At 41.2% G+C, this 24,515-nt stretch overlaps 1 protein-coding gene across 1 annotated transcript in view; it reads right to left on the bottom strand.

Moving 5' to 3' along the window:
• LOC138331189 (amyloid protein-binding protein 2-like) overlaps positions 1-24,186 on the bottom strand; it is a 29,217-nt gene extending 5,031 nt beyond the window's left edge. The window contains exons 1-11 of the mRNA XM_069278666.1: positions 24,026-24,186; positions 22,378-22,466; positions 21,275-21,426; positions 12,344-12,467; positions 11,675-11,843; positions 10,932-11,108; positions 6,359-6,484; positions 5,306-5,430; positions 3,794-3,879; positions 3,238-3,428; positions 2,056-2,221 (exon numbers count right to left, since the gene is read on the bottom strand). Of these exons, the coding sequence (XP_069134767.1) occupies positions 2,056-2,221; positions 3,238-3,428; positions 3,794-3,879; positions 5,306-5,430; positions 6,359-6,484; positions 10,932-11,108; positions 11,675-11,843; positions 12,344-12,467; positions 21,275-21,426; positions 22,378-22,466; positions 24,026-24,178 (1,558 nt within the window). The 5' untranslated portion in view covers positions 24,179-24,186. The remainder of the gene's footprint in view (positions 1-2,055; positions 2,222-3,237; positions 3,429-3,793; positions 3,880-5,305; positions 5,431-6,358; positions 6,485-10,931; positions 11,109-11,674; positions 11,844-12,343; positions 12,468-21,274; positions 21,427-22,377; positions 22,467-24,025) is intronic.
• Positions 24,187-24,515: the final 329 nt, after the last annotated feature.

Genomic DNA, 24,515 nt, shown 5'->3' on the forward strand with positions numbered 1-24,515 from the left:
TGCTATAGATCGTAGATAGAGCTTCTACAAACCTATTGCTACATCGTAGATAGAGCTTCCTACCTATTGCTATAGATCGTAGATAGAGCTTCCTACAAACCTATTGCTATAGATCGTAGATAGAGCTTCCTACAAACCTATTGCTATAGATCGTAGATAGAGCTTCCTACAAACCTATTGCTATAGATCGTAGATAGAGCTTCCTACAAACCTATTGCTATAGATCGTAGATAGAGCTTCCTACAAACCTATTGCTATAGATCGTAGATAGAGCTTCCTACAAACCTATTGCTATAGATCGTAGATAGAGCTTCCTACAAACCTATTGCTATAGATCGTAGATAGAGCTCCTACAAACCTATTGCTATAGATCGTAGATAGCTCCAAACCTTTGCTATAATCGTAGATAGAGCTTCCTACAAACCTATTGCTATAGATCGTAGATAGAGCTTCCTACAAACCTATTGCTATAGATCGTAGATAGAGCTTCCTACAAACCTATTGCTATAGATCGTAGATAGAGCTTCCTACAAACCTATTGCTATAGATCGTAGATAGAGCTTCCTACAAACCTATTGCTATAGATCGTAGATAGAGCTTCCTACAAACCTATTGCTATAGATCGTAGATAGAGCTTCCTACAAACCTATTGCTATAGATCGTAGATAGAGCTTCCTACAAACCTATTGCTATAGATCGTAGATAGAGCTTCCTACAAACCTATTGCTATAGATCGTAGATAGAGCTTCCTACAAACCTATTGCTATAGATCGTAGATAGAGCTTCCTACAAACCTATTGCTATAGATCGTAGATAGAGCTTGCTACAAACCTATTGCTATAGATCGTAGATAGAGCTTCCTACAAACCTATTGCTATAGATCGTAGATAGAGCTTCCTACAAACCTATTGCTATAGATCGTAGGTAAGCTTCCTACAAACCTATTGCTATAGATCGTAGATAGAGCTTCCTACAAACCTATTGCTATAGATCGTAGATAGATAGTAGATAGAGCTTCCTACAAACCTATTGCTATAGATCGTAGATAGAGCTTCCTACAAACCTATTGCTATAGATCGTAGAGCTTCCTACAAACCTATTGCTATAGATCGTAGATAGAGCTTCCTACAAACCTATTGCTATAGATCGTAGATAGAGCTTGCTACAAACCTATTGCTATAGATCGTAGATAGAGCTTCCTACAAACCTATTGCTATAGATCGTAGATAGAGCTTCCTACAAACCTATTGCTATAGATCGTAGATAGAGCTTCCTACAAACCTATTGCTATAGATCGTAGATAGAGCTTCCTACAAACCTATTGCTATAGATCGTAGATAGAGCTTCCTACAAACCTATTGCTATAGATCGTAGATAGAGCTTCCTACAAACCTATTGCTATAGATCGTAGATAGAGCTTCCTACAAACCTATTGCTATAGATCGTAGATAGAGCTTCCTACAAACCTATTGCTATAGATCGTAGATAGAGCTTCCTACAAACCTATTGCTATAGATCGTAGATAGAGCTTCCTACAAACCTATTGCTATAGATCGTAGATAGAGCTTCCTACAAACCTATTGCTATAGATCGTAGATAGAGCTTCCTACAAACCTATTGCTATAGATCGTAGATAGCTTCTACAAACCTATTGCTATAGATCGTAGATAGAGCTTCCTACAAACCTATTGCTATAGATCGTAGATAGAGCTTCCTACAAACCTATTGCTATAGATCGTAGATAGAGCTTCCTACAAACCTATTGCTATAGATCGTAGATAGAGCTTCCTACAAACCTATTGCTATAGATCGTAGATAGAGCTTCCTACAAACCTATTGCTATAGATCGTAGATAGAGCTTCCTACAAACCTATTGCTATAGATCGTAGATAGAGCTTCCTACAAACCTATTGCTATAGATCGTAGATAGAGCTTCCTACAAACCTATTGCTATAGATCGTAGATAGAGCTTCCTACAAACCTATTGCTATAGATCGTAGATAGAGCTTCCTACAAACCTATTGCTATAGATCGTAGATAGAGCTTAGTACAAACCTATTGCTATAGATCGTAGATAGAGTTTCTCTGCTTCATCGTATTTCCTCATGTCGTAGTTATAGAGTGAGGCTAGGTGTCCAACAGACAGTGCCACCTCGTAATCGTCCGTCCCAAGTAGCCTCTCTTTGATCTCTATGGCTTTTAAATGCATTTCCTGTGCTTCCTGTAGTATAACAAGTCAGTATTAAACAAACGACATCGGAAAAAAAAAATTCTACAAAAAGTTCAAAATAGCAATTTTCTACACCAGACAAAATTTTTCTATATAAAGTTAAAAATCAATGGGACTAATTCATGTACCACATGATACCTGATAATGTTTGTGAAGAACTATTGTTTCTATTGGTGATGGAATGACGTCAAACGATGATATTCCGCGCTACCTTCATTTCAGCGGGAAGATTACAAAGTGACCCTCCATCACCACTGGAGATGCTAGTCCCGCACAAATGTAATCGGGTATCATGTGGTACGTGAATTAGTCCCATTTCATTTGGATACCTTATCTAGAACAGTTCAAATCTTGAGCATCAATAGAAAAATGTTTTTCATCTTTTGAACTTCTGCTGTCACAATGAATAGGATGCCAAAAAAATCGTTTAGTGAAACGAAAAATAAAGAGTTGCATTTCCTAGTGAAATTTGCTGGGGTCAACACTTTTGAGACAATGATTGAAATTTTGTGCTTGTTGAAAACGTTCATATGTGTTGGCCACCATCACTTTTGTGAAGAAAAAAAAACATCATAATACAAGCCAACACCACAATTTGAAGAAAAATGCCTCCAAATCGCAACAAAAGACAAAAAAATAAGCTGACATTTCACTAAAATTATTGGCATCCTGTGTAATGGACCACATGTTAATACACAGGTTTCTAGAAAATATCACGGTGTGAGGAAGGCTTCCCCCTGATTGTGACGTCACTAGGTTGGACTAATTGTTTTGAAATGACACATCTCTATCTGTACTTAATATCTTGTCCTATTGAACAATGTCAATGTTCTCCATGTATTCATTTCCAGATTCTATTTCAATAACACAGGACTTATTTTGAATATTCCTGAGCTTTCCTAAAATCATGATTACTAACTCAAATGTCTATAATTAAATACTTCAGCAGTAAATATGAAGCTGTATAAATTTCAGACCTGTTTTGATCAATTAAATGTTTGACATACATTGTATCTGCGCATGGACTGGTACAGACGTCCTAGGTTGCCGTAGTGTTTGGCAGTCTGGACGTTGTTCTCGCCGAATGCTGCCTTGGCCAGCGCCAGTGACTGGAGGTGCAGATCCTGAGATTCTAACAACATGCGGTTTTCTTCCTCTTTATCATGACTGTCAATGGCAATCTCCTCTAGGATAAGGGCTACAGGCAAGAAATTGGGGTATGCATGACTACTACAGCTAGGTTTTACTACTCTGCACTTCAGTTTTTCGTATATTCAATAGTTTGCGTCCTCATTATCACCAACATAGTGATGAAAACATAAATTTGTAATCACGGACTTATTACAGACAACCTTCATATACAAAACACAAACATTTATACAATTATTCCCAAAACATTTGAATTCCCATTTGAGTCAATGACAAATTCTGACTATTAAGTATTCAGAGAGGTTTAAAATTAAATTTCAACTTTGGTCATCATGTTGAGTTCAAAAACTGGGTATATATTAAGTAACTCTCAACTGTATTAACTATACATATATAATAATTTATATGACTTACCTTTTACACGTTTTGAGGATGATAATAATAGATGTTCTTGTGGTAAAATATGGCCAAGAATTTCTATCGCTTTGTCAGCATGATCCCTACGAAAGCAATTGCAAGCATATTAATTTCATAGAATGTAATTTAAGGTTCAATGTGATTCATTTTCAAATAACTATAATAATTATAAAGCTAATGATATTAACTATTGTTGGATTAAAACCAAATCATCAGATGAGTTGCATCAATTGGACCACTCTATCAGCTAATTTCAATCAAGATCACATTTCTTGTCAGTTTATACATATCAAATACCCAAAGTGTCAGGATGACATTTTCATGAAAACTAGAAACAGACAAAAATACAACGATCATAACTATTCAGACTTTTATGTGGATTCCACAAGACTTTTTGTGAATTTTGAAGAAATCAATACAAGATCAAACAAATTTTAAAGGCCAACTACCTTTCTGCTTTTAACAGCTTTTAATTCAGAAGATCGGAAAGTAAAACATGTTTGATGAAATTTGTAAAATCTAAAAGTGACAGTCAGAAATGTTATAAGCTTATTGTTAATACCACATTTATCATCACCTTCTGAATAATTATTATGAAGCAAATAAAATGTTAACGCAGGTTGTCTTATGTATCCCACCGTCGTCCTTTATACCATGCAGCAAAATTAATCCTCACTGTTGACATAATTGTGTTGTAATCTCATCTTTGGCCATGGCCGTCAATATACATTATCTGATGTTATTATCTATCTTAGAAACTTTTCATTTTTGTTTTGGATAGGTAGTGGACCTTTGATAAGAAACTTTGAAAATTCAGCTAAATTTTGGAATAATATTAATTAGATACGGAACCATTGATACTATCATCCGTCCTGAGCCTCACTGAATTTGCTCTTTTCTACCTCCAGAATATATTTCTGGTTCTGACACTCAATTTACAGTTCTGCTTCTGAGAGTTGCGTTCTAGGAGTTAAAAGATCTGGAATGACTTTTCTTCTGGGAAGAGCGCAAATCGCGTTTTCCTCTGATAATTCTGCAGAACTACGTCATTTTTGAAAGCAGAGAGACACTATCTATTAAAGATGCTCCATCGCCGACACAGCATAAACGATACTCATCATTTGAACAATAAATGATGTTTAGTCGTGTGTATATAGTCTAATTAACACTAAAAATAATATAAGATAATTAATGTTGCTTTTGGTACATGTGAAATCAGTACTTTATTCCATATAGGACATAGTGCCACAAATTTTTTTAGGCCGCAATTAATCATTTTTGATTCCATATAGGACATAGTGCCACAAATTTTTTTAGGCCGCAATTAATCATTTTTGATATTTTGATCTTGAAGTAAAATGAGAAGCTCAAACTTTTCAATGGTGGTATTGTTGTAAAATAAGTAACTTTTGCAACTGAAGAAAAATACCAATTCGTCTGCTCCTGTTTTTGATAGAAAAAACCACCATTTGTCAGCAGTGAAGCATCTTTAACAGTGCAAATAAATACCTTGCATTTTTAAAGTTGCCAGAGCTGTACTCCTGTACATACGAGGCGTAGGCCAGATCTTCATGGGCAATAGCTACATACAGATTATTTCCACCAAACACAGACTGCCGAATATCTAGTGCCATCTGAAATATTCAAATAATATTGAAGGATAGAGACAAATCAATGTTTCTTTCATACCAAGTTTTATCAAATACATCTACAAGTTTTTATTTTTGTGAGGTTTGTTGAATTTCTTTTGACAAGATAACTACAACAACAAGAATATTTTGCAGAATTTCAAAGTCAAATTGTGCTGTGTAAGATTCAGAAGTGGAGATCATTTTATCACGACGTCATCAAATCTTGTTGTCATGTGATTTTACTGACATTTAAGGATTGGTTGTCAATTTTGTTGCATTGACTGATGAAGAAAGTTCATCTTGTGCAAATGAAGTGAACTGCGAAGCAGTTCATGTACCGTTTGCACGAGATTAACTTTCTTCATCAGTCAATGTTAGCAACAAAATTGATAATCAATCCTTATATTTACATATATTTAACCAATTTAAAATTTCCGCTGTTGAAAAAAAGTCAAATTCTATGTATTCGGTATAACATAATTATACAAATTTGCAACATTGTATCCATTATCGTACATGTATGTACAGCTACGGAACAGCCGCCAGTCAGTTCCTCTCATCACCAAGGCAACACAATATATAGTTCTGAATATAGCTTCATTCTTTGGACTTTATTACGATTCAAATCGGCGATTTTGAAATGTTGTTTTCATGTTTAAAAAATATTGGCTTAAATTTTATCACAAAAGGATTCTTATATCGCTTCAAATAGAAAATTTGCTGCGCAGTACTGAAAGTGCAGTGAATGTGTGATCCGGTTGCTCGATTTAGCAGGGGTCCTGTTTCAAAGAAAATGACGATTGGTGAAAATGCCGACTCACCTAGACGAGTCCTGCACTCATGATTTACAGGACTAGACAAGACAAAGTCCATAATTTCCTGTGTAAATATGCAAAGGCACTGGATATCAGACAAATGATGAATATATTACCTGATATACTTGAACTGCTGCAGTGATGGAGTCGACATTTAACAGATAGAAGCCGTAGTCCAGAAGAGCATCTGAGTATTTAGGGTGCTGGCCTCCGAACATCGACCTGTCATTGATACATACAATGCATTATTATTCTGTATCAATCAGATTATATACAGACCTCTCACTCCATTATATATAAAGAAAAGATCAAAATTGAAATAATTTGGTGACTTTTTAGACTGAGCAATGAAATGTCTTCTTCCATAATCTTTTATTTGTGTGTTGGGTGTCAATTAATACATAATACATACATAGTCCTCTTAAAAATCATTTTGTCCCATATCACCTTTACTTTCCCATTTAAATCAATTTGTCCAAGGTCACCTTTACTTTCCCATAACAATCATTGTGTCCCCGGTCACCTTTACTTTCCCATTTAAATCAATTTGTCCAAGGTCACCTCTACTTTCCCATAACAATCATTTTATCCCAGGTCACCTTTACTTTCCCATTACAATTATTTTGTCCAAGGTCACCTCTACTTTCCCATAACAATCATTTTATCCCAGGTCACCTTTACTTTCCCATTACAATTATTTTGTCCAAGGTCACATTTACTTTCCCATAACAATCATTTTATCCCAGGTCACCTTTACTTTCCCATAATAATCATTTTGTCCCAGGTCATCTTTACTTTCCCATAACAATCATTTTATCCCAGGTCACCTTTACTTTCCCATAATAATCATTTTGTCCCAGGTCATCTTGACTTTCCCATTAAAATCATTTTGTCCAAGGTCACTTTTATTTTCCCGTGTAGCCTCCTACAGTTGTCTAATGGCTTATGTATGATAAAATGACATGAAGCAGTTATTCTAACTAAACAAAATAAGTACACATACCGATAGTAAAAAGGACATGAGAATGTGACCCTTAAAAGGCGAGTATAGGGTACACATAATACAAAGGTCATGAGAATGTGACCCTTAAAAGGCGAGTATAGGGTAGGTACACATAATACAAAGGTCATGAGAATGTGACCCTTAAAAGGCGAGTATAGGGTACACATAATACAAAGGTCATGAGAATGTGACCCTTAAAAGGCGAGTAGAGGGTACACATAATACAAAGGTCATGAGAATGTGACCCTTAAAAGGCGAGTATAGGGTACACATAATACAAAGGTCATGAGAATGTGACCCTTAAAGGTTACACATAATGTAAAGGTCATGAGAATGTGACCCCTAAAGGTTACACATAATGTAAAGTTCATGAGAATGTGACCCCTAAAGAGTAGACATAATGTAAAGGTCATGAGAATGTGACCCCTAAAGGTTACATATAGTGTAAAGGTCATGGGAATGTGACCCCTAAAGGTTACACATAATGTAAAGGTCATGAGAATGTGACCCCTAAAGGGTACACATAATGTAAAGGTCATGAGAATGTGACCCCTAAAGGTTACACATAATGTAAAGGTCATGAGAATGTGACCCCTAAAGGTTACACATAATGTAAAGGTCATGAGAATGTGACCCCTAAAGGTTACACATAATGTAAAGGTCATGAGAATGTGACCCCTAAAGGTTACACATAATGTAAAGGTCATGAGAATGTGACCCCTAAAGGTTACACATAATGTAAAGGTCATGAGAATGTGACCCCTAAAGGTTAGACATAATGTAAAGGTCATGAGAATGTGACCCCTAAAGGGTAGACATAATGTAAAGGTCATGAAATGTGACCCCTAAAGGGTAGACATAATATGTAAAGGTCATGAGAATGTGACCCCTAAAGGGTAGACATAATGTAAAGGTCATGAGAATGTGACCCCTAAAGGTTACACATAATGCAAAGGTCATGAGAATGTGACCCCTAAAGGTTACCACATAATGTAAAGGTCATGAAAATGTAACCCCCAAAGGTTACATATAATGTAAAGGTCATGAGAATGTGACCCCTAAAGGTTACACATAATGTAAAGGAGGTTCATGAGAATGTGACCCTTAAGGTTACATATAGTGTAAACGTGTAAAGGTCATGGGAATGTGACCCCTAAAGGTTACACAAAATGTAAAGGTCATGAGAATGTGACCCCTAAAGGTTACACATAATGTAAAAGGTCATGAGAATGTGACCCCTAAAGGTTTACATATAATGTAAAGGTCATGAGAATGTGACCCCTTAAGGTTACATATAGTGTAAAGTTCATGAGAATGTGACCCCTAAAGGTTACACATAATGTAAAGATCATGAGAATGTGACCCCTAAAGGTTACATATAAGTGTAAAGGTCATGAAAATGTGACCCCTAAAGGGTACACATAATGTAAAGGTCATGAGAATGTGACCCCTAAAGGTTACACATAATGTAAAGATCATGAGAATGTGACCCCTAAAGGTTACATATAGTGTAAAGGTCATGGGAATGTGACCCCTAAAGGTTACACATGTAAAGGTCATGAGACTGTAAAGATCATGAAAATGTGACCCCTAAAGGGTACACATAATGTAAAGGTCATGAGAATGTGACCCCTAAAGGTTACACATAATGTAAAGGTCATGAGAATGTGACCCCTAAAGGGTAGACATAATGTAAAGGTCATGAAAATGTGACCCCTAAAGGGTACACATAATGTAAAGGTCATGAGAATGTGACCCCTAAAGGTTACACATAATGTAAAGGTCATGAGAATGTGACCCCTAAAGGTTACACATAATGTAAAGGTCATGAGAATGTGACCCCTAAAGGTTACACATAATGTAAAGGTCATGAGAATGTGACCCCTAAAGGTTACACATAATGTAAAGGTCATGAGAATGTGACCCCTAAAGGTTACACATAATGTAAAATGTGACCCCTAAAGGTTACACATAATGTAAAGGTCATGAGAATGTGACCCCTAAAGGTTACACATAATGTAAAGGTCATGAGAATGTGACCCCTAAAGGTTACATATAGTGTAAAGGTCATGAGAATGTGACCCCTAAAGGTTACACATAATGTAAAGGTCATGAGAATGTGACCCCTAAAGGTTACACATAATGTAAAGGTCATGAGAATGTGACCCCTAAAGGTTACACATAATGTAAGGTCATGGGAATGTGACCCCTAAAGGGTACACATAATGTAAAGGTCATGAGAATGTGACCCCTAAAGGTTACACATAATGTAAAGGTCATGGGAATGTGACCCCTAAAGGTTACACAATAATGTAAAGGTCATGAGAAATGTGACCCCTAAAGGTTAACATAATGTAAAGGTCATGAGAATGTGTACCCCTAAAGGTTACACATAATGTAAATGTGACCCCTAAAGGTTACACATAATGTAAAGGTCATGAGAATGTGACCCCTAAAGGTTACAACATAATGTAAAGGTCATGAAAATGTGACCCCTAAAGGGTACACATAATGTAAAGGTCATGAGAAATGTGACCCCTAAAGGTTACACATAATGTAAAGGTCATGAGAATGTGACCCCTAAAGGTTACACATAATGTAAAGGTCATGAGAATGTGACCCCTAAAGGTTACACATAATGTAAAGGTCATGAGGAATGTGACCCCTAAAGGTTACACATACTGTAAAGGTCATGAGAATGTGACCCCTAAAGGTTACACATAATGTAAAGGTCATGAGAATGTGACCCCTAAAGGTTACACATAATGTAAAGGTCATGAGAATGTGACCCCTAAAGGTTACACATAATGTAAAGGTCATGAGAATGTGACCCCTAAAGGTTACACATAATGTAAAGGTCATGAGAATGTGACCCCTAAAGGTTACATATAATGTAAAGGTCATGAGAATGTGACCCCTAAAGGTTACACATAATGTAAAGGTCATGAGAATGTGACCCCTTAAGGTTACATATAGTGTAAAGGTCATGGGAATGTGACCCCTAAAGGGTACACATATGTAAAGGTCATGAGATGTGACCCCTAAAGGTTACATATAGTGTAAAGGTCATGAGAATGTGACCCCTAAAGGTTACATATAGTGTTAAGGTCATGGGAATGTGACCCCTAAAGGTTACACATAATGTAAAGGTCATGGGAATGTGACCCCTAAAGGGTACACATTATGTAAAGGTCATGAGAATGTGACCCCTAAAGGGTACACATAATGTAAAGGTCATGAGAATGTGACCCCTAAAGGGTACACATAAATGGTAAGGTCATGAGAATGTGACCCCTAAAGGTACATTATAATGTAAAGGTCATGGGAATGTGACCCCTAAAGGTTACACATTATGTAAAGGTCATGAGAATGTGACCCCTAAAGGGTACACATAATGTAAAGGTCATGAGAATGTGACCCCTAAAGGTTACACAAGTGTAAAGGTATTGTGAAATGAATTACTGTAATAAAGGTCATTTTAAAGATCATGAAAATGTGACCCCTTAATGGGTTACACAACCCAAGGCACTTTTCAATTAATTAACACGAAAATTATTGATTGTTTTAAGAATGTCTTGATAAAGAGTGGACTGTCTTAAAATTTGACAATCAGTTTTGTCTAAATATAATTAGGATTACTCCTTTGAACCACATTAATACATTTGTATTAACTGTAAATATGCCTACAACTGGCCTGCAGAGATCTTAACTTTTAACTGTTGTTTCAAAAAAGAAATCCTTATTAAGATATTTGTAGATGAAAGCAATGTTTGTTGAAGAAAACACCAGCATCTGGACTGAATTACCTTGTGTGGTAATGATGCTGAAAGTTCTTTTACGGCTTTGCTACAATATTTAATTGCCTGAAAAAGTAGATGTAAATGTAAGATGCAAGATATTTCAATGTAAAATAAACAAGGGGGCATAACTCTGACTGTCTCAGTGTTACTTTTAACAAAATTATTGTTGCGGCAGCTTAATTTCTCATTTTTATGTCTAACAACGTTAACTTTTTCCCCTTGGTTTAATCCTGATACACTATTAAAAGCTTTACTTTCACACTTGAAAGTTGAAACATTTTGTGGTATTTTATTTCGGTGAATACTAATCAGTGGGGAAATTCACAAAATTTAACCACACATGAAATTGGTTTACATTAACTCATCCACCCCCGAAGACACATTTAGACTCTTCTAAATCAAAAGAATAGACTAGTCCATTATGAGTTTCAGGGGTGAATGAGTTAATTCTGTTTGATATGTCTTTTGATGACCTTTCATTAACTTTTGATTAATTCACTTACCCCTTAAAGTTCACAATGAACTGTTCCATCCTTTGAATAAGAAGAATGTGTCTAAAGGGGTTAATGATTAAGTTAAAAGGACGACAAATGTTTTATAAATTGAAATGCAGCTACGTTATACTGTACCTCGTCATAGAGACTTTCTGCAAAGAGTAAAGTACAACATTCAGTATGAAATGCCGACGTGTTTACAGGTACGTTCCTCTCATGTAGGACTTCCAAACACTGACACGCCACAGAACGAGTGACCTCTGCCTCTTTGTATCTACAGTTGGCATTCTGGACATGTAGTAATCTGTAACAGAGAATTCAGTATTCTGGACATGTAGTGTAACAGAGAATTCAGTATTCTGGACATGTAGTGTAACACAGAATTCAGTATTCTAGACATGTAGTGTAACACAGAATTCAGTATTCTGGACATGTAGTAATCTGTAACACAGAATTCAGTATTCTGGACATGTAGTGTAACACAGATTTCAGTATTCTGGACATACAGTGTAACACAGAATTCAGTATTCTGGACATACAGTGTAACACAGAATTCAGTATTCTGGACATGTAGTGTAACACAGAATTCAGTATTCTGGACATGTAGTGTAACACAGAATTCAGTATTCTGGACATACAGTGTAACACAGAATTCTGTATTCTGGACATACAGTGTAACACAGAATGCAGTATTCTGGACATGAAGTGACACACAGAATTCAGTATTTTGGACATGTTGTGTTACAAAGAATTCAGCATTAAAATACTATTTAAATAAGGCCTGCATTTGTAATGAATCCCTACCTTACACTGCAGTCCAAAGCTTTAAGAAGACTAGATGTGACGTCATCCATTTGACACAGAAGGAGACATCCTTTAAATACCTTTTCACTTGCGTAAAACCACCCTGCGTCACTCAGAAATCCACCTGAAAAATTTCTCAAGTTTATCTACTGAACAATTGAAAAACATTACTCAGTTTTGTGAATTTTTACTTGACCTTGATGATTACTAATTTTAGATTTTTTGCCAAATCCTGCATTATCATTAAAAATATGGTCATATATAAGTCTTTTAGTCATTAATATCCCTTCTATATATTACATATACAGTATTCTCTATAATTAGCGACCAAGGCACTTAAACAGCTGTAACAAGGGAGGGGGCAGCACTTAAACAGCTGTGGAGGGAGGGTACAGCTTTAACAAGGGGAGGGGGGGGCAGCACTTTAAACCGCTGAAACAAGGACGTGGGGCAGCACTTAAACAGCTGTAACAAGGGAGGGGGGGGCAGCACTTAAACCACTGTAACAAGTGGAGTTGGGGCAGCACTTAAACAGCTGTAACAAGGGAGGGGGCAGCACTTAAACACTGTAACAAGGGAGGGTGGGGCAGCACTTAAACGGCAACTGTGCAATAAGGGAAGGGGCAGCACTTAAACAGCATGAAAACAGATGCTGGTAACAAGAGGAGGGGGCAGCACTTAAACACAACATTGTAAACAATGGGAGGGGGCAGCACTAAACATTCTGTAATCAAGGGAGGGGGGGGGGCAGCACTTAAACAGCTGTAACAAGGGGAAGGGGGCAGCACTTAAACATCTGTAACAAGGGAGGGGGGCAGCATTTAAACATCTGTAACAAGGGAGGGGGGAAGCACTTAAAACAGCTGTTAACAAGGGGGAGGGGGCAGCACTTAAACAGCTGTAACAAGGGAGGGGGGCAAGCACTTAAACAAATCTGTAACAAGGGAGGGCGGCAGCACTTAAACAGCTGTAACAAGGGAGTGGGGCCAGCACTTTAAACAGCTGATAACTTAAAAGGGAGGGGGGCAGCACTTAAACAGCTGTAACAAGGGACTTGAGGGGGGGGCAGCACTTAAACAGCTGTAAACACGGACATCTGTAACAAGGGAGGGGCAGCACTTAAACAGGCTGTAACAAGGGAGGGCGGCAGCACTTTACAAACAGCTGTAACAAGGGAGGAGGGAGGCATCACTTAAACAGCTGTAACAAGGGAGGGGGCAGCACTTAAACATCTGTAACAAGGGAGGGGCTGGCAGCACTTAAACAGCTGTAACAAGGGAGGGGGGGCAGCACTTAAACACGCTGTAAACAAGGATCGATGGGCAGCACTTATACAGCATGTAAACAAGGGAGGGGGGGCAGCAGGGGGTAAACAAAACAGCTTTAACACATAAACAGGTAAGGGGGGCGGGAAGCACTTAAACGCAGCTGTAACAAGGGAGGTGCGGGCAGCACTTAAACATCTGTAACAAGGGAGGAGGGCCAGCACTTTAAACAGCTGTAACAATGGAGGAGGGCGGCACTTAAACATCTGTAACAATGGAGGTGGGGCAGCACTTAAACCGCTTTAACATAAGGGAGGGGCAGCAACTTAAACAGCTGTAACAAGGAGGAGGGCGGCTCTTAAAACACTCTGTAACAAGTAGGGGGGCAGCACTTAAAATCTGTAACAATTGGAGGAGGCAGCACTTAAACACTGTAACAAGGGAGGGGGGCAGCACTTAAACAGCTTGTAACAAGGGAGGATGGCAGCACTTATAAAACAGCTGTAACAAGGGAAGGGGTGCAGCACTTAAACATCTGTAACAAGGTAAGGGGGACAGGCACTTAAAACAGCTGTAACAAGGGAGGGGGGGCAGCACTTAAACAGCTGTAATACAAGGGGAGGGGCAGCACTATTAAATAACAGCCATTGTAACAAGGGAGGGGTTAAAAACACTTAAACAACTGTAACAAGGGGAGGGGGCAGCACTTAAACAGCTGTCACAACGGGAGGGGGGGCAGCACTAAAACAGCTGTAACAAGGGAGGGGTGGCAGCACTAACAGCTGTAACAAGGGATGGGGGCAGCACTTAAACAGCTGTAACAAGGTATGGAGGGCAGCACTTAAAACAGCTGTAACAAGGGAGGGGGACGGCACTTAAACAGCTGTAACAAGGGCGGGGGGGCAGCACTTAAACAGCTGTAAAACAAGGGAGGGGGCAGCACTTAAACAGCTGTATCAAGGAAGGGGGCGGCACTTAAACATCTGTAACAAGGGGGGGAGGGGGGCAGCACTTAAACAGCTGTAAACAAGGGGAGGGCAGCACTTAAACAGCTGAAACAAGGGAGGGGGGGCGGCAGCACTTAAACAGCATGTAACAAGGGGGAGGGGGCAGCACTTTAACAGGATGTAACAATGCGGAGGGGGGCACACTTAAACAGCTGTAACAAAGGGAAGGGGGCAGCACTTAAACAGCTGTAACAAAGGGTAGGGGGGGCAGCACTTAAACATCTGTACACAAGGGACGGGTGGCAGCACTTAACATCTGTAACAAGGGAGGAGGAGGCGGGCAGGCACTTAAACATCTGTAACAAGGAGGGGGGCAGCACTTAAACAGCTGTAACAAGGAGGGAGGGCAGCACTTAAACAATCTGTAAACAAGGGAGGGGGGCAGCACTTAAACAGCTGTAACAAGGATGGAGGGGGCAGCACTTAAACAGCTGTAACAAGGGAGGGGGGCAAGCACTTAAACAGCTTGGTAACAAAGGGAGGAGGGCAGCAGCACTTAAACAGCTGTAACAAGGGAGGGGGGCAGCACTTAAACAGCTGTAACAAGGGAGGGTCGGCAGCACTTAAACAGCTTGTAACAAGGGAGGGGGGGCAGCACTTAAAAAAACAGCTGTAACAAGGGAGGGGGGCAGCACTTAAACAGCTGTAACAAGGGAGGGGGGGGCAGCACTTTAAACAGCTGTAACAAGAGGGGGGGCAGCACTTAAACAGCTGTAAACAAGGGAGGCGGGGGCAAGCACTTAAACAGCTGTAACAAGGGAAGGGGGGCAGCACTTAAACAGCTGTAACAAGGGGAGTGGGGGCGGCAACTTAAACACTCTGTAACAAGGAAGGGGGCACACTTAAGCACTTAAAACAGAGGGCTGTAACAGCTGTAACAAAAGGGAGGGGCAGTGGCACTTAAACAACTGTAACAATGGGGGGGGCAGAGCACTTAAAACCGCTGTAATCAAGGGAGGGGGGGCAGCACTTAAACATCTGTAACAAGGATGGCAGGGGCAGCACTGTAAACAGGGGGCTGTAACAAGGGAATTGGAGGGGGCAGCACTTAAACAGCTGTAACAAGTGAGGAAGGAGGCAGCACTTAAACAGCTGTAACAAAGGAGGGGCAGCACTTAAACAGCTGTAACAAGGAGGAGAGGCACTTAAACAGCTGTAACAAGGATGGGAGGCAGCACTTAAACAACTTTAACAAGTGAAGGGGGCAGCACATGTAAACAACTGGTACCATGGGAGGGGCAGCACTTAACAGCTGTAATCAAGGAGGGGGGCTGCACTTGTAAACATCTGTAACAAGGGAGGGGGGGCAGGCACTTAAAACATCTGTAACAAGGGGAGGGGGCAGCACTTTAAACATCTGTAACAAGGGAGGGGGGGCAGCACTTTAAACAGCTGTAAACAAGGGAGAGGGGCAGCCACTTAAACAGCTGTCAAACAAGGGAGGGGGCAGCACTTAAACAGCTGTAACAAGGAAGGGGGGCAGCACTTAAACAGCTGTAACAAGGAAGGGGGCAGCACTTAAACAGCTGTAATCAACAAGGGAGGGGGGCGGAGCACTTAAAACAGCTGTAACAGAGGGAGGGGGCAGCACTTAAACATCTGTAACAAGGAGGGGGGCAGCACTTAAACCGCTGTAACAAGGGAAGGGGGGCAGCACTTAACATGCTGTAACAAGGAGGTGGGGCAGCACTTAAACAGCTGTAACAAGGGAGGGGGCAGCACTTAAACAGCTGTAACAAGGGAGGGGGCAGCACTTAAACAGCTGTAACAAGGGAGGGGGCAGCACTTAAACAGCTGTAACAAGGGAGGAGGGCAGCACTTAAACAGCTGTAACAAGGGAGGGGGCAGCACTTAAACAGCTGTAACAAGGGAGGGGGCAGCACTTAAACAGCTGTAACAAGGGAGGGGGGCAGCACTTAAACAGCTGTAACAAGGGAGGGGGCAGCACTTAAACAGCTGTAACAAGGGAGGGGGCAGCACTTTAAACAGCTGTAACAAGGAAGGGGGGCAGCACTTAAACAGCTGTAACAAGGGAAGGGGGCAGGCACTTAAACAGCTCTGTAACCAGGGAGGGGGCAGCTTAAAACACTTAAACAGCTGTAACAAGGGAGGGGGGCAGCACTTAAACATCTGTAACAAGTGGAGGGTGGGGGCATTTAAACAGCTGTAACAAGGGAGGGGGCAGCACTTAAACCGCTGTAACAAGGGAGGGGGGCAGCACTTAAACAGCTGTAACAAGGGAGGGGGCAGCACTTAAACAGCTGTCAACAAGGGAGGGGGCAGCACTTAAACAGCTGTAAAAAGGGAGAGGGCAGCACTTAAACAGCCCTGTAAACAAGGGAGGGGGGCAGCACTTAAACCGCTGTAACAAGGGATGAGGGCAGCACTTAAACAGCTGTAACAAGGGATGGGGGGCAGCACTTAAAACAGCTGTAACAAGGGAGGGGGCAGCACTTATAAACAGCTGTAACAAGGGAGGGGGGCAGCACTTAAACAGCTGTAACAGGGAGGGAGGCACGGGCAAGCACTTAAACAGCTGTAACAAGGGAGGGGGCAGCACTTAAACAGCTGTAACAAGGGAGGGGGGCAGCACTTAAACAGCTGTAACAAGGGAGGGGGGCAGCACTTAAACAGCTGTAACAAGGGAGGGGGCAGCACTTAAACAGCTGTAACAAGGGAGGGGGCAGCACTTAAAACAGCTGTAACAAGGAGAGTGGGGGCAGCACTTAAACATCTGTAACAAGGGAGGGGGGCAGCACTTAAAACAGCATGTAACAAGGGAGGGGGGCTAGCACTTAAACATCTGTAAACAAGTGGAGGGGGCAGCACTTAAACATCTGTAACAAGGAGGGGGGCAGCACTTAAACAGCTGTAACAAGGGGAGGGGGGCAGCACTAAAAACATCTGTAAACAAGGGATTGGGGCAGCACTTAAAACATCTGTAAACAAGGGAGGGGGCAGCACTTAAACAAGCTGTAACAAGGGAGCGGAGGGCAGCACTTAAACAGCTGTAACAAGGAAGGGGGCTGCACTTAAACATCTGTAACAAGGGAGGAGGTCAGCACTTAAACAGCTCCGTAACAAGGGAAGGGGCGGCACTTAAACAGCTGTATACAAGGGAGCGGGGGCAGGCACTTAAACAGCTGTAACAAGGGAGGAAGGGCAGGCGAGCTTTAAACTGCTGTAACAAGGAGGTGGGGCAGCACATTAAACAGCTGTAACAAGGGAGGGGGGCAGCACTTATAACAGCTGTTAACAAGGGAGGGGGCAGCACTTAAACATCTGTAACAAGGGAGGGGGGCAGCACTTAAACATCTGTAACAAGTGAGGAGGGCAGCACTTAAACATCTGTAACAAGGGAGGGGGGCAGCACTTAAACATCTGTAACAAGGAGGGTGCAGCACTCAACAGGAGGGGGGCAGCAGCACTTAAACAGCTGTAACAAAGGGAGGGCTGTGGGGGCAGCACTTTAAACAGCTGTAACAAGGGAGGGGGCAGCACTTAAAACAGCATGTAACAAGGGAGAGGGCAGCACTTAAACAGCTGTAACAAGGGAGGGGGCAGCACTTAAACAGCTGTAACAAGGGAGGGGGCAGCACTTAAACAGCTGTAACAAAGGTGAGAGGGCAGCACACTATAAACAGCTGTAACTATGGAGGGGGGCAGCAACTTAAACAGCTGTAACAAGGGAGGGGGCAGCACTTAAAACCGCAGTGTAACAAGGAGGGGGCAGCACTTAAACATCTGTAACAAGGGAGGGGGGGCAGCACTAAAACAGCTGTAACAAGGGAGGGGGGCAGCACATAAACAGCTGTAACAAGGGAGGGGGCAGCACTTAAACAGCTGTAACAAGGGAGGGGGGCAGCACTTTTAAACAACTGTTAACAAGGGAGGGGGGCTGGCACTTAAACAAAGCAGCTGTAACAAGGGAGGGGGGGGCACTTAACACAGCTGTAACATGGAACGGGGGGCAGCACTTAAACAGCTGTAACAAGGAAGGGGGAGGGAGCACTGTAAACTTCTGTAACAAGGGAGGGGGGCAGCACTTAAACATCTGTAACAAGGGAGGGGGGGCGGCACTTTAAACAGCTGTAACAAGGGGGGGGGGCGGCACTTAAACAGCTGTAACAAGGGAGGGGGGGCAGCACTTAAACAGCTGTAACAAGGGAGGGGGGGCACTTAAACAGCTGTAACAAGGGTGAGGGGGGCAGCACTTAAACCAGCTGTAAACAAGGGACAGGGGCAGGCACTTAAAACAGCTGTAACAAGGGAGGGACGGCACTTAAACACAGCTGTAACAAGGGGAGGGGGGGCAGCACTTAAACATGCTGTAACAAGGATGGGGGCACTTAAACAGCGTAACAAGAAGGGGGCAGCACTTAAACAGCTGTAACAAGGGATGGAGGGCAGCACTTAAACCGCTGTAACAAGGGAGAGGGCAGCACGTTAAACAGCTGTAACAAGGGACGGGGGGGCAGCACTTAAACAGCTGTAACAAGGGAGGGGGCGCAGCCACTTAAACCGCTGTAACAAGGGAGGGGGCAGCACTTAACATAAACAGCTGTAACAAGGGAGCGAGGGGCAAGCACTTAAACATCTTGTAACAAGGGAGGGGGGCAGCACTTAAACAGCCTGTAACAAGGGAGAAGGGCAGCACTTAAACAGCTGTAACAAGGGCTAGGGGCAGCACTATTAAACAGCTGTAACAAGGGGAGGGCGGGCAGCACTTAAAACAGCTGTAAACAAGGGAGGGGGCAGCACTTAAAACATCTGTAACTGCAAGGGAGCGGGGGGGCAGCACTTAAACAGCGCTGTAACAAGGGAGGGCATGTTTTCCGGGCAGCACTTAAACAGCTGTAACAACGGGAAGGGGGCAGCACTTAAACAGCTGTAACAAGGGGAGGGGGGCAGCACATAAACAGCTGTATACAAGGCGGGAGCGGGGGTCAGCACTTAAACCAATCTGTAACAAGGGGGGGGCAGCACTTAAACAGCTGTAAACAATGAGAGGGGGCAGCAACTTTAAACCACTTGTAACTAGGGATGGGGCAGCACTTAAACAGCTGTAACAAAGGGAGGGGAAGGGGGCAGCACTTTTAAACAGCTGTAACAATGGGATAGGGGCTCAGCACTTAAACAGCTGTAACAAGGGAGGGGGGCCTGCACTTTAAAACAGCTGTATACAAGGGAGGGGGCAGCACTTAAAACCATCTGTAACAAGGGAGGGGGGGCACGCACTTAAACAGCTGTAACAAGGGAGGGGGGCAAGCACTTATAACCGCTGTAACAAGGAATGGGGGGCAGCACTTAAACCATCTGTAACAAGGGAGGGGGGGCAGCACTTAAACAGCTGTAACAAGGGAGGGGGCAGCACTTAAACAGCTGTAACAAAGGAGGGGGCAGCACTTAAACAGCTGTAACAAGGGAAGGGGGCAGCACTTAAACAGCTGTAACAAGGGAGGGGGCGGCACTTAAACAGCTGTAACAAGGGAAGGGGGGTGTTAACAAGAATGGGGCAGCACTTAATACAAGCTGTAACAAGGAGGGAGGCAGCACTTAAAACCGCTGTAACAAGGGAGGGGGGGCAGCACTTAAACAGCTGTAACAAAGGGAGGGGGCAGCACTTAAACAGCTGTAACAAGGGACGGGGGGGGCAGCACTAAAAACCGCTTAGTGTACAAGGGAAGGGGGGCAGCACTTTAAACAGCTGTAACAAGGGAGGGGGGCAGCACTTAAAAGCTTCAGGTGTAAAACAAGGGAGAGGGCACCTTCGCACTTAACAAAAACAGCTGTAACAAGGGAGAGGGCAGCACTTAAACATCTGTAATCAAGGGAGGGTGGCAGCACTTAACAAAACAGCTGTAAACAAAGGAGGGGGGCAGCACTTAAACAGCTGTAACAAGGGAGGGGGCAGCACTTAAACAGCTGTAACAAGGGAGGGGGCAGCACTTAAACAGCTGTAACAAGGGAGAGGGCGAGCACTTAAACAGCTGTAACAAGGGAGGGGGCAGCACTTAAACGCTGTAACAAGGGAGAGGGGCAGCACTTAAAAGCTGTAACAAGGGAGGGAGGGCAGCACTTAAACCGCTGTAACAAGGGAGGGGGCAGCAGCACTGTTAAACAACGCTGTAACAAGGGAGGGGGGGCAAGCACTTCATAGTGAACCAAAATGTAAGTTGTGGACGAAAACTGAAAAAATATTTTTACTCTGCCTGGCCACGATTTCTCGAAACAAAAGTGCAGACTTAAGGTCAAAAACTCTTAGGTTTTTTCCCTAAGTAACTTCTATTGCAACTCATGACTTAAGTTAGTTTTTGACTTAAGTTTGTTTCGAGAAATCGGGGCCAGTACATGTACTTATTGCACATTAATCTGTTATACAGTAAATATGCATATTCTTTTTATCCTCTGAGATGCACTATATTACGGCATGATTCTCATCGATGTAATAGACTTGCAAGTTTATATATTATGGGATACAATGCTGATATTAGATGCATCACATGTTGTAAAACATTAAATCCATGGGATGGGTGGGAGGTGTTTATAAAACATTTAACTCATCCAGAAGAGGGGAGGGGATGCTTATATGGGGACAGGTGCTAATTACAGTGGATATAGTACCTGTAAACACAAAAGTCAGAAAAGGTCGTCTTTACCTAGTGACAGCCCAAACTGGATAGCTCTATCTCTAGAGACTGTGTCCGGACATGTGGATGGCATCAATTGTACCGTGAACGCGTCAGCCAGAATGTCGGACAAACGAACACAATGGTCCATTAACGCCTGGAAACTGTGATGTAGTAAATGTCTGAAAATTAAACAAACCCAGCTCAGTTTATATTGCTCAGTAGTGGTGGGCCGATTATCAAATATTATTGATAATCAGTTGGTATGCCCTCTCCAATTCCTGTAATACATTACGAAAATCCATAATTGTTTTCAAATAGGCACAATGTATGTTGTAGATTTTTATAATTTAACATATCTTTTCATTCATTACTGGGTTGGTGTTAGTCTACTCTCTATTCTCAACAGAAAATTAAATATCATCTGTCAATTTGAAAATTTATTAGGTTCCCAAATGTTATTATCATTAATGCTACGATTATCATCACTTCCTAAACAATCTCAAGTTTAATTAAAATGTATTTGCCATATTAGATATTCATCATTAAGAATTTAATGTATTTATAATAAGAACGGAATATTGGCTCATGCCTTGTTTCTAAAAATTAGGAACACTGATGGTAAATATCGCCAGGGGTTTTGCCAGTTATTTCGGAAAAAATATCATCGGTGTTTTACAAAATTGGGAAAATATAAAAAGTATAACTTTAACATTTATTTTCCAATTTTGAAAAGTTCTGAAAAAAAAAACCCGGAATCGCCCTTCACATGAGTCAGCCAATGAGAATGATGGTTCCACTTCCAATTTGTAGCATATCTAATAACACAACATATCTATCTAAATCTGCTGTTATATCAACTCTTGCGGACGCAGTGGCCAAGTGGTTAAGATATGTCGTCCACATATTATCACAAGCCCTCTACCTCTGGGTCGCAAGTTTGAATCCCTTGTGGGGCAGGCTGGTCGGTAGTTTTTCTCCTGGTACTCTGGCTTTCCAACACCAACAAACCTGACACATCCTTAATTACATGACCCTGGCTGTTAATAGGATGTTAAACTAATAAAACCCAAAACCTGTATCAACTCCAAACCCTTTTATATGTTACACATCAATTACTATAGTATACTAACCTTTTATCTATTATTTTCAGCACCTTTGAAAATGTGTCTAGATCTGAGAAATCCATTCCTAATTGGCATAGCTGGCCTTTGTTGTATAACTGAAAATAAAGACAGAAGAATGAAATGAATAGTCTAGCCACAGGTGTTCGTTTCTAATATAAACATAAGTATAATACTGGGTCAAGGTCTATAACTCGGCCGGCCATATAACAGTACCCAATTTCAGAAAAAGTATGATTATTAACCAACCGTATAGGATATGATAATAGGAATACTCTCAATCGACAGCCAGATAATTTATCTTTAATTTGGTATATGATACAATATATATCATGCCGTATAAATGTCACTAGGTATCCAGAAACATCGGAAAACAGCCAGATTTCAACTGGTCGGACACTGTGGTGTCCTCCGATAAACACGCCAGGACTCTAATGCGTAGCTCAAAAACCACTGCATGTCAACACTTCAGCGTCATAAGAATGAAAGTTTGGTAGAAAAACAAACTTACCGGTTAGTAAATCCATGGATAAATACCATCCATTTGCCTAACGTAGCCCTTTGAAATTTCGATTGAAAAATTTATGTCTCTAGCCGCCATGTAAGTATGTGTGCAGTAGATTTGTTTTGTCGGCGTTGATTGGCTCTCGAAAATTAATTGACCAATCAACGCCGAGAAAACAAATGTACTACACACATATCAACATGACGGCTAGAGACACACATTTTTTCAATCGGAAATTTCAAAAGGCTGTATTGAGCAAATGGATGGTATATAGATAAACACTAACATACCGGTAAGTTTGTTTTTTACCAAACTTTAATTCCTATGAAGCTGAAATGTTGACATGCAGTGGTTTTTGAGCTACCCATTAGAGCCCTGGCGTGTTTATCGGAGGACACCACAGTGTCCGACCAGTTGAAATCTGGCTGTTTTCCGATGTTTCTGGATACCTAGTGACATTTATACGGCGTGATTTATATTGTATCATATACCAAATTAAAGATAAATTATCTGACTGTCGATTGAGAGTATTCCTATTATCATATTCTATACGGTTGGATAATAATCATACTTTTTCTGAAATTGGGTAGTGTTATATGGCCGGCCGAGTTATAGACCTTGACCCAGTATTATACTTATGTTTATATTAGAAACGAGCACCTGTGGTCTAGCTAGCTAAAAACTTTACGATACATATGTAGAAGAACAGGGAAAATACACATTCCTGTCGAGTGCCCCGACCAAAACAGAACAGCTTACATACCGGGTTTGTGTATTTGTGAAATCATCAAATCTGAAATTTCTCATAAATCCCTAAATCAAAGCGTTCAGTCTTTGAGGTGACGTTCACTCATAAGTTTTTCTGTCAAATAATGTTTGTTTACAACAGTTTACATGTCAACAAATAATTATTTCGTTCCAATTTTAGCCCCATTTGTTTTGTAGTAGGCCTAGTTCACGCAAAATAACTCATTTTCTACCACAAACACTAGAAAAACACTTCTGAATGAAACTTTAGCTAATATGGAGATTCTCAATCCATATATCTAAGAATGATTCATGCAATGGACAGCTGAAAATGACGTTTTATCACTACTTGCTGATGGTAAGGCCATTTTTGTTCTCTTACAAAAAATAATGCTTAATCCATACCTTGTAATAAATATCAAACTGGACATTTTCTGGTAGTGCCTTTACGTCTCTTTTGTACCGATAATATGAAGATACGATGGCCGAAACAGCTGTGTTGTACAAGGAATCTGGAACCCATTCTAGCGCACAGGCAGACGCCATGTTGAATGACATTTGATGAATTAGACAGGATAAAAATTAGAGTTATCTGCCCTTGGATATCGATCGGCCAGGATTCTGACCTACTACTAGCATTACTTCCCTTACGTCACGTACACGCATACTGACACACAGGCGTTTGACCGACTCTAGATTAGATTTTTTTTTTCTATATGGATATATAGAGTTGCCCGTATAGAGCCAAAATCCTTATCGGGGATGAGACAATTAAAATAAAAATTGCAAATTGGGAGCTAAAAATTAAATTAACGTCATTGAAAGAATTTTTGAAGTGTAAAATTAGAACAAGTAGATATAACTGTGGAAAATGGTAAATGGAATAATTTTTAAT

Source organism: Argopecten irradians, chromosome 9 (assembly GCF_041381155.1).
Source record: "Argopecten irradians isolate NY chromosome 9, Ai_NY, whole genome shotgun sequence".
NCBI lineage: Eukaryota > Metazoa > Mollusca > Bivalvia > Pectinida > Pectinidae > Argopecten > Argopecten irradians.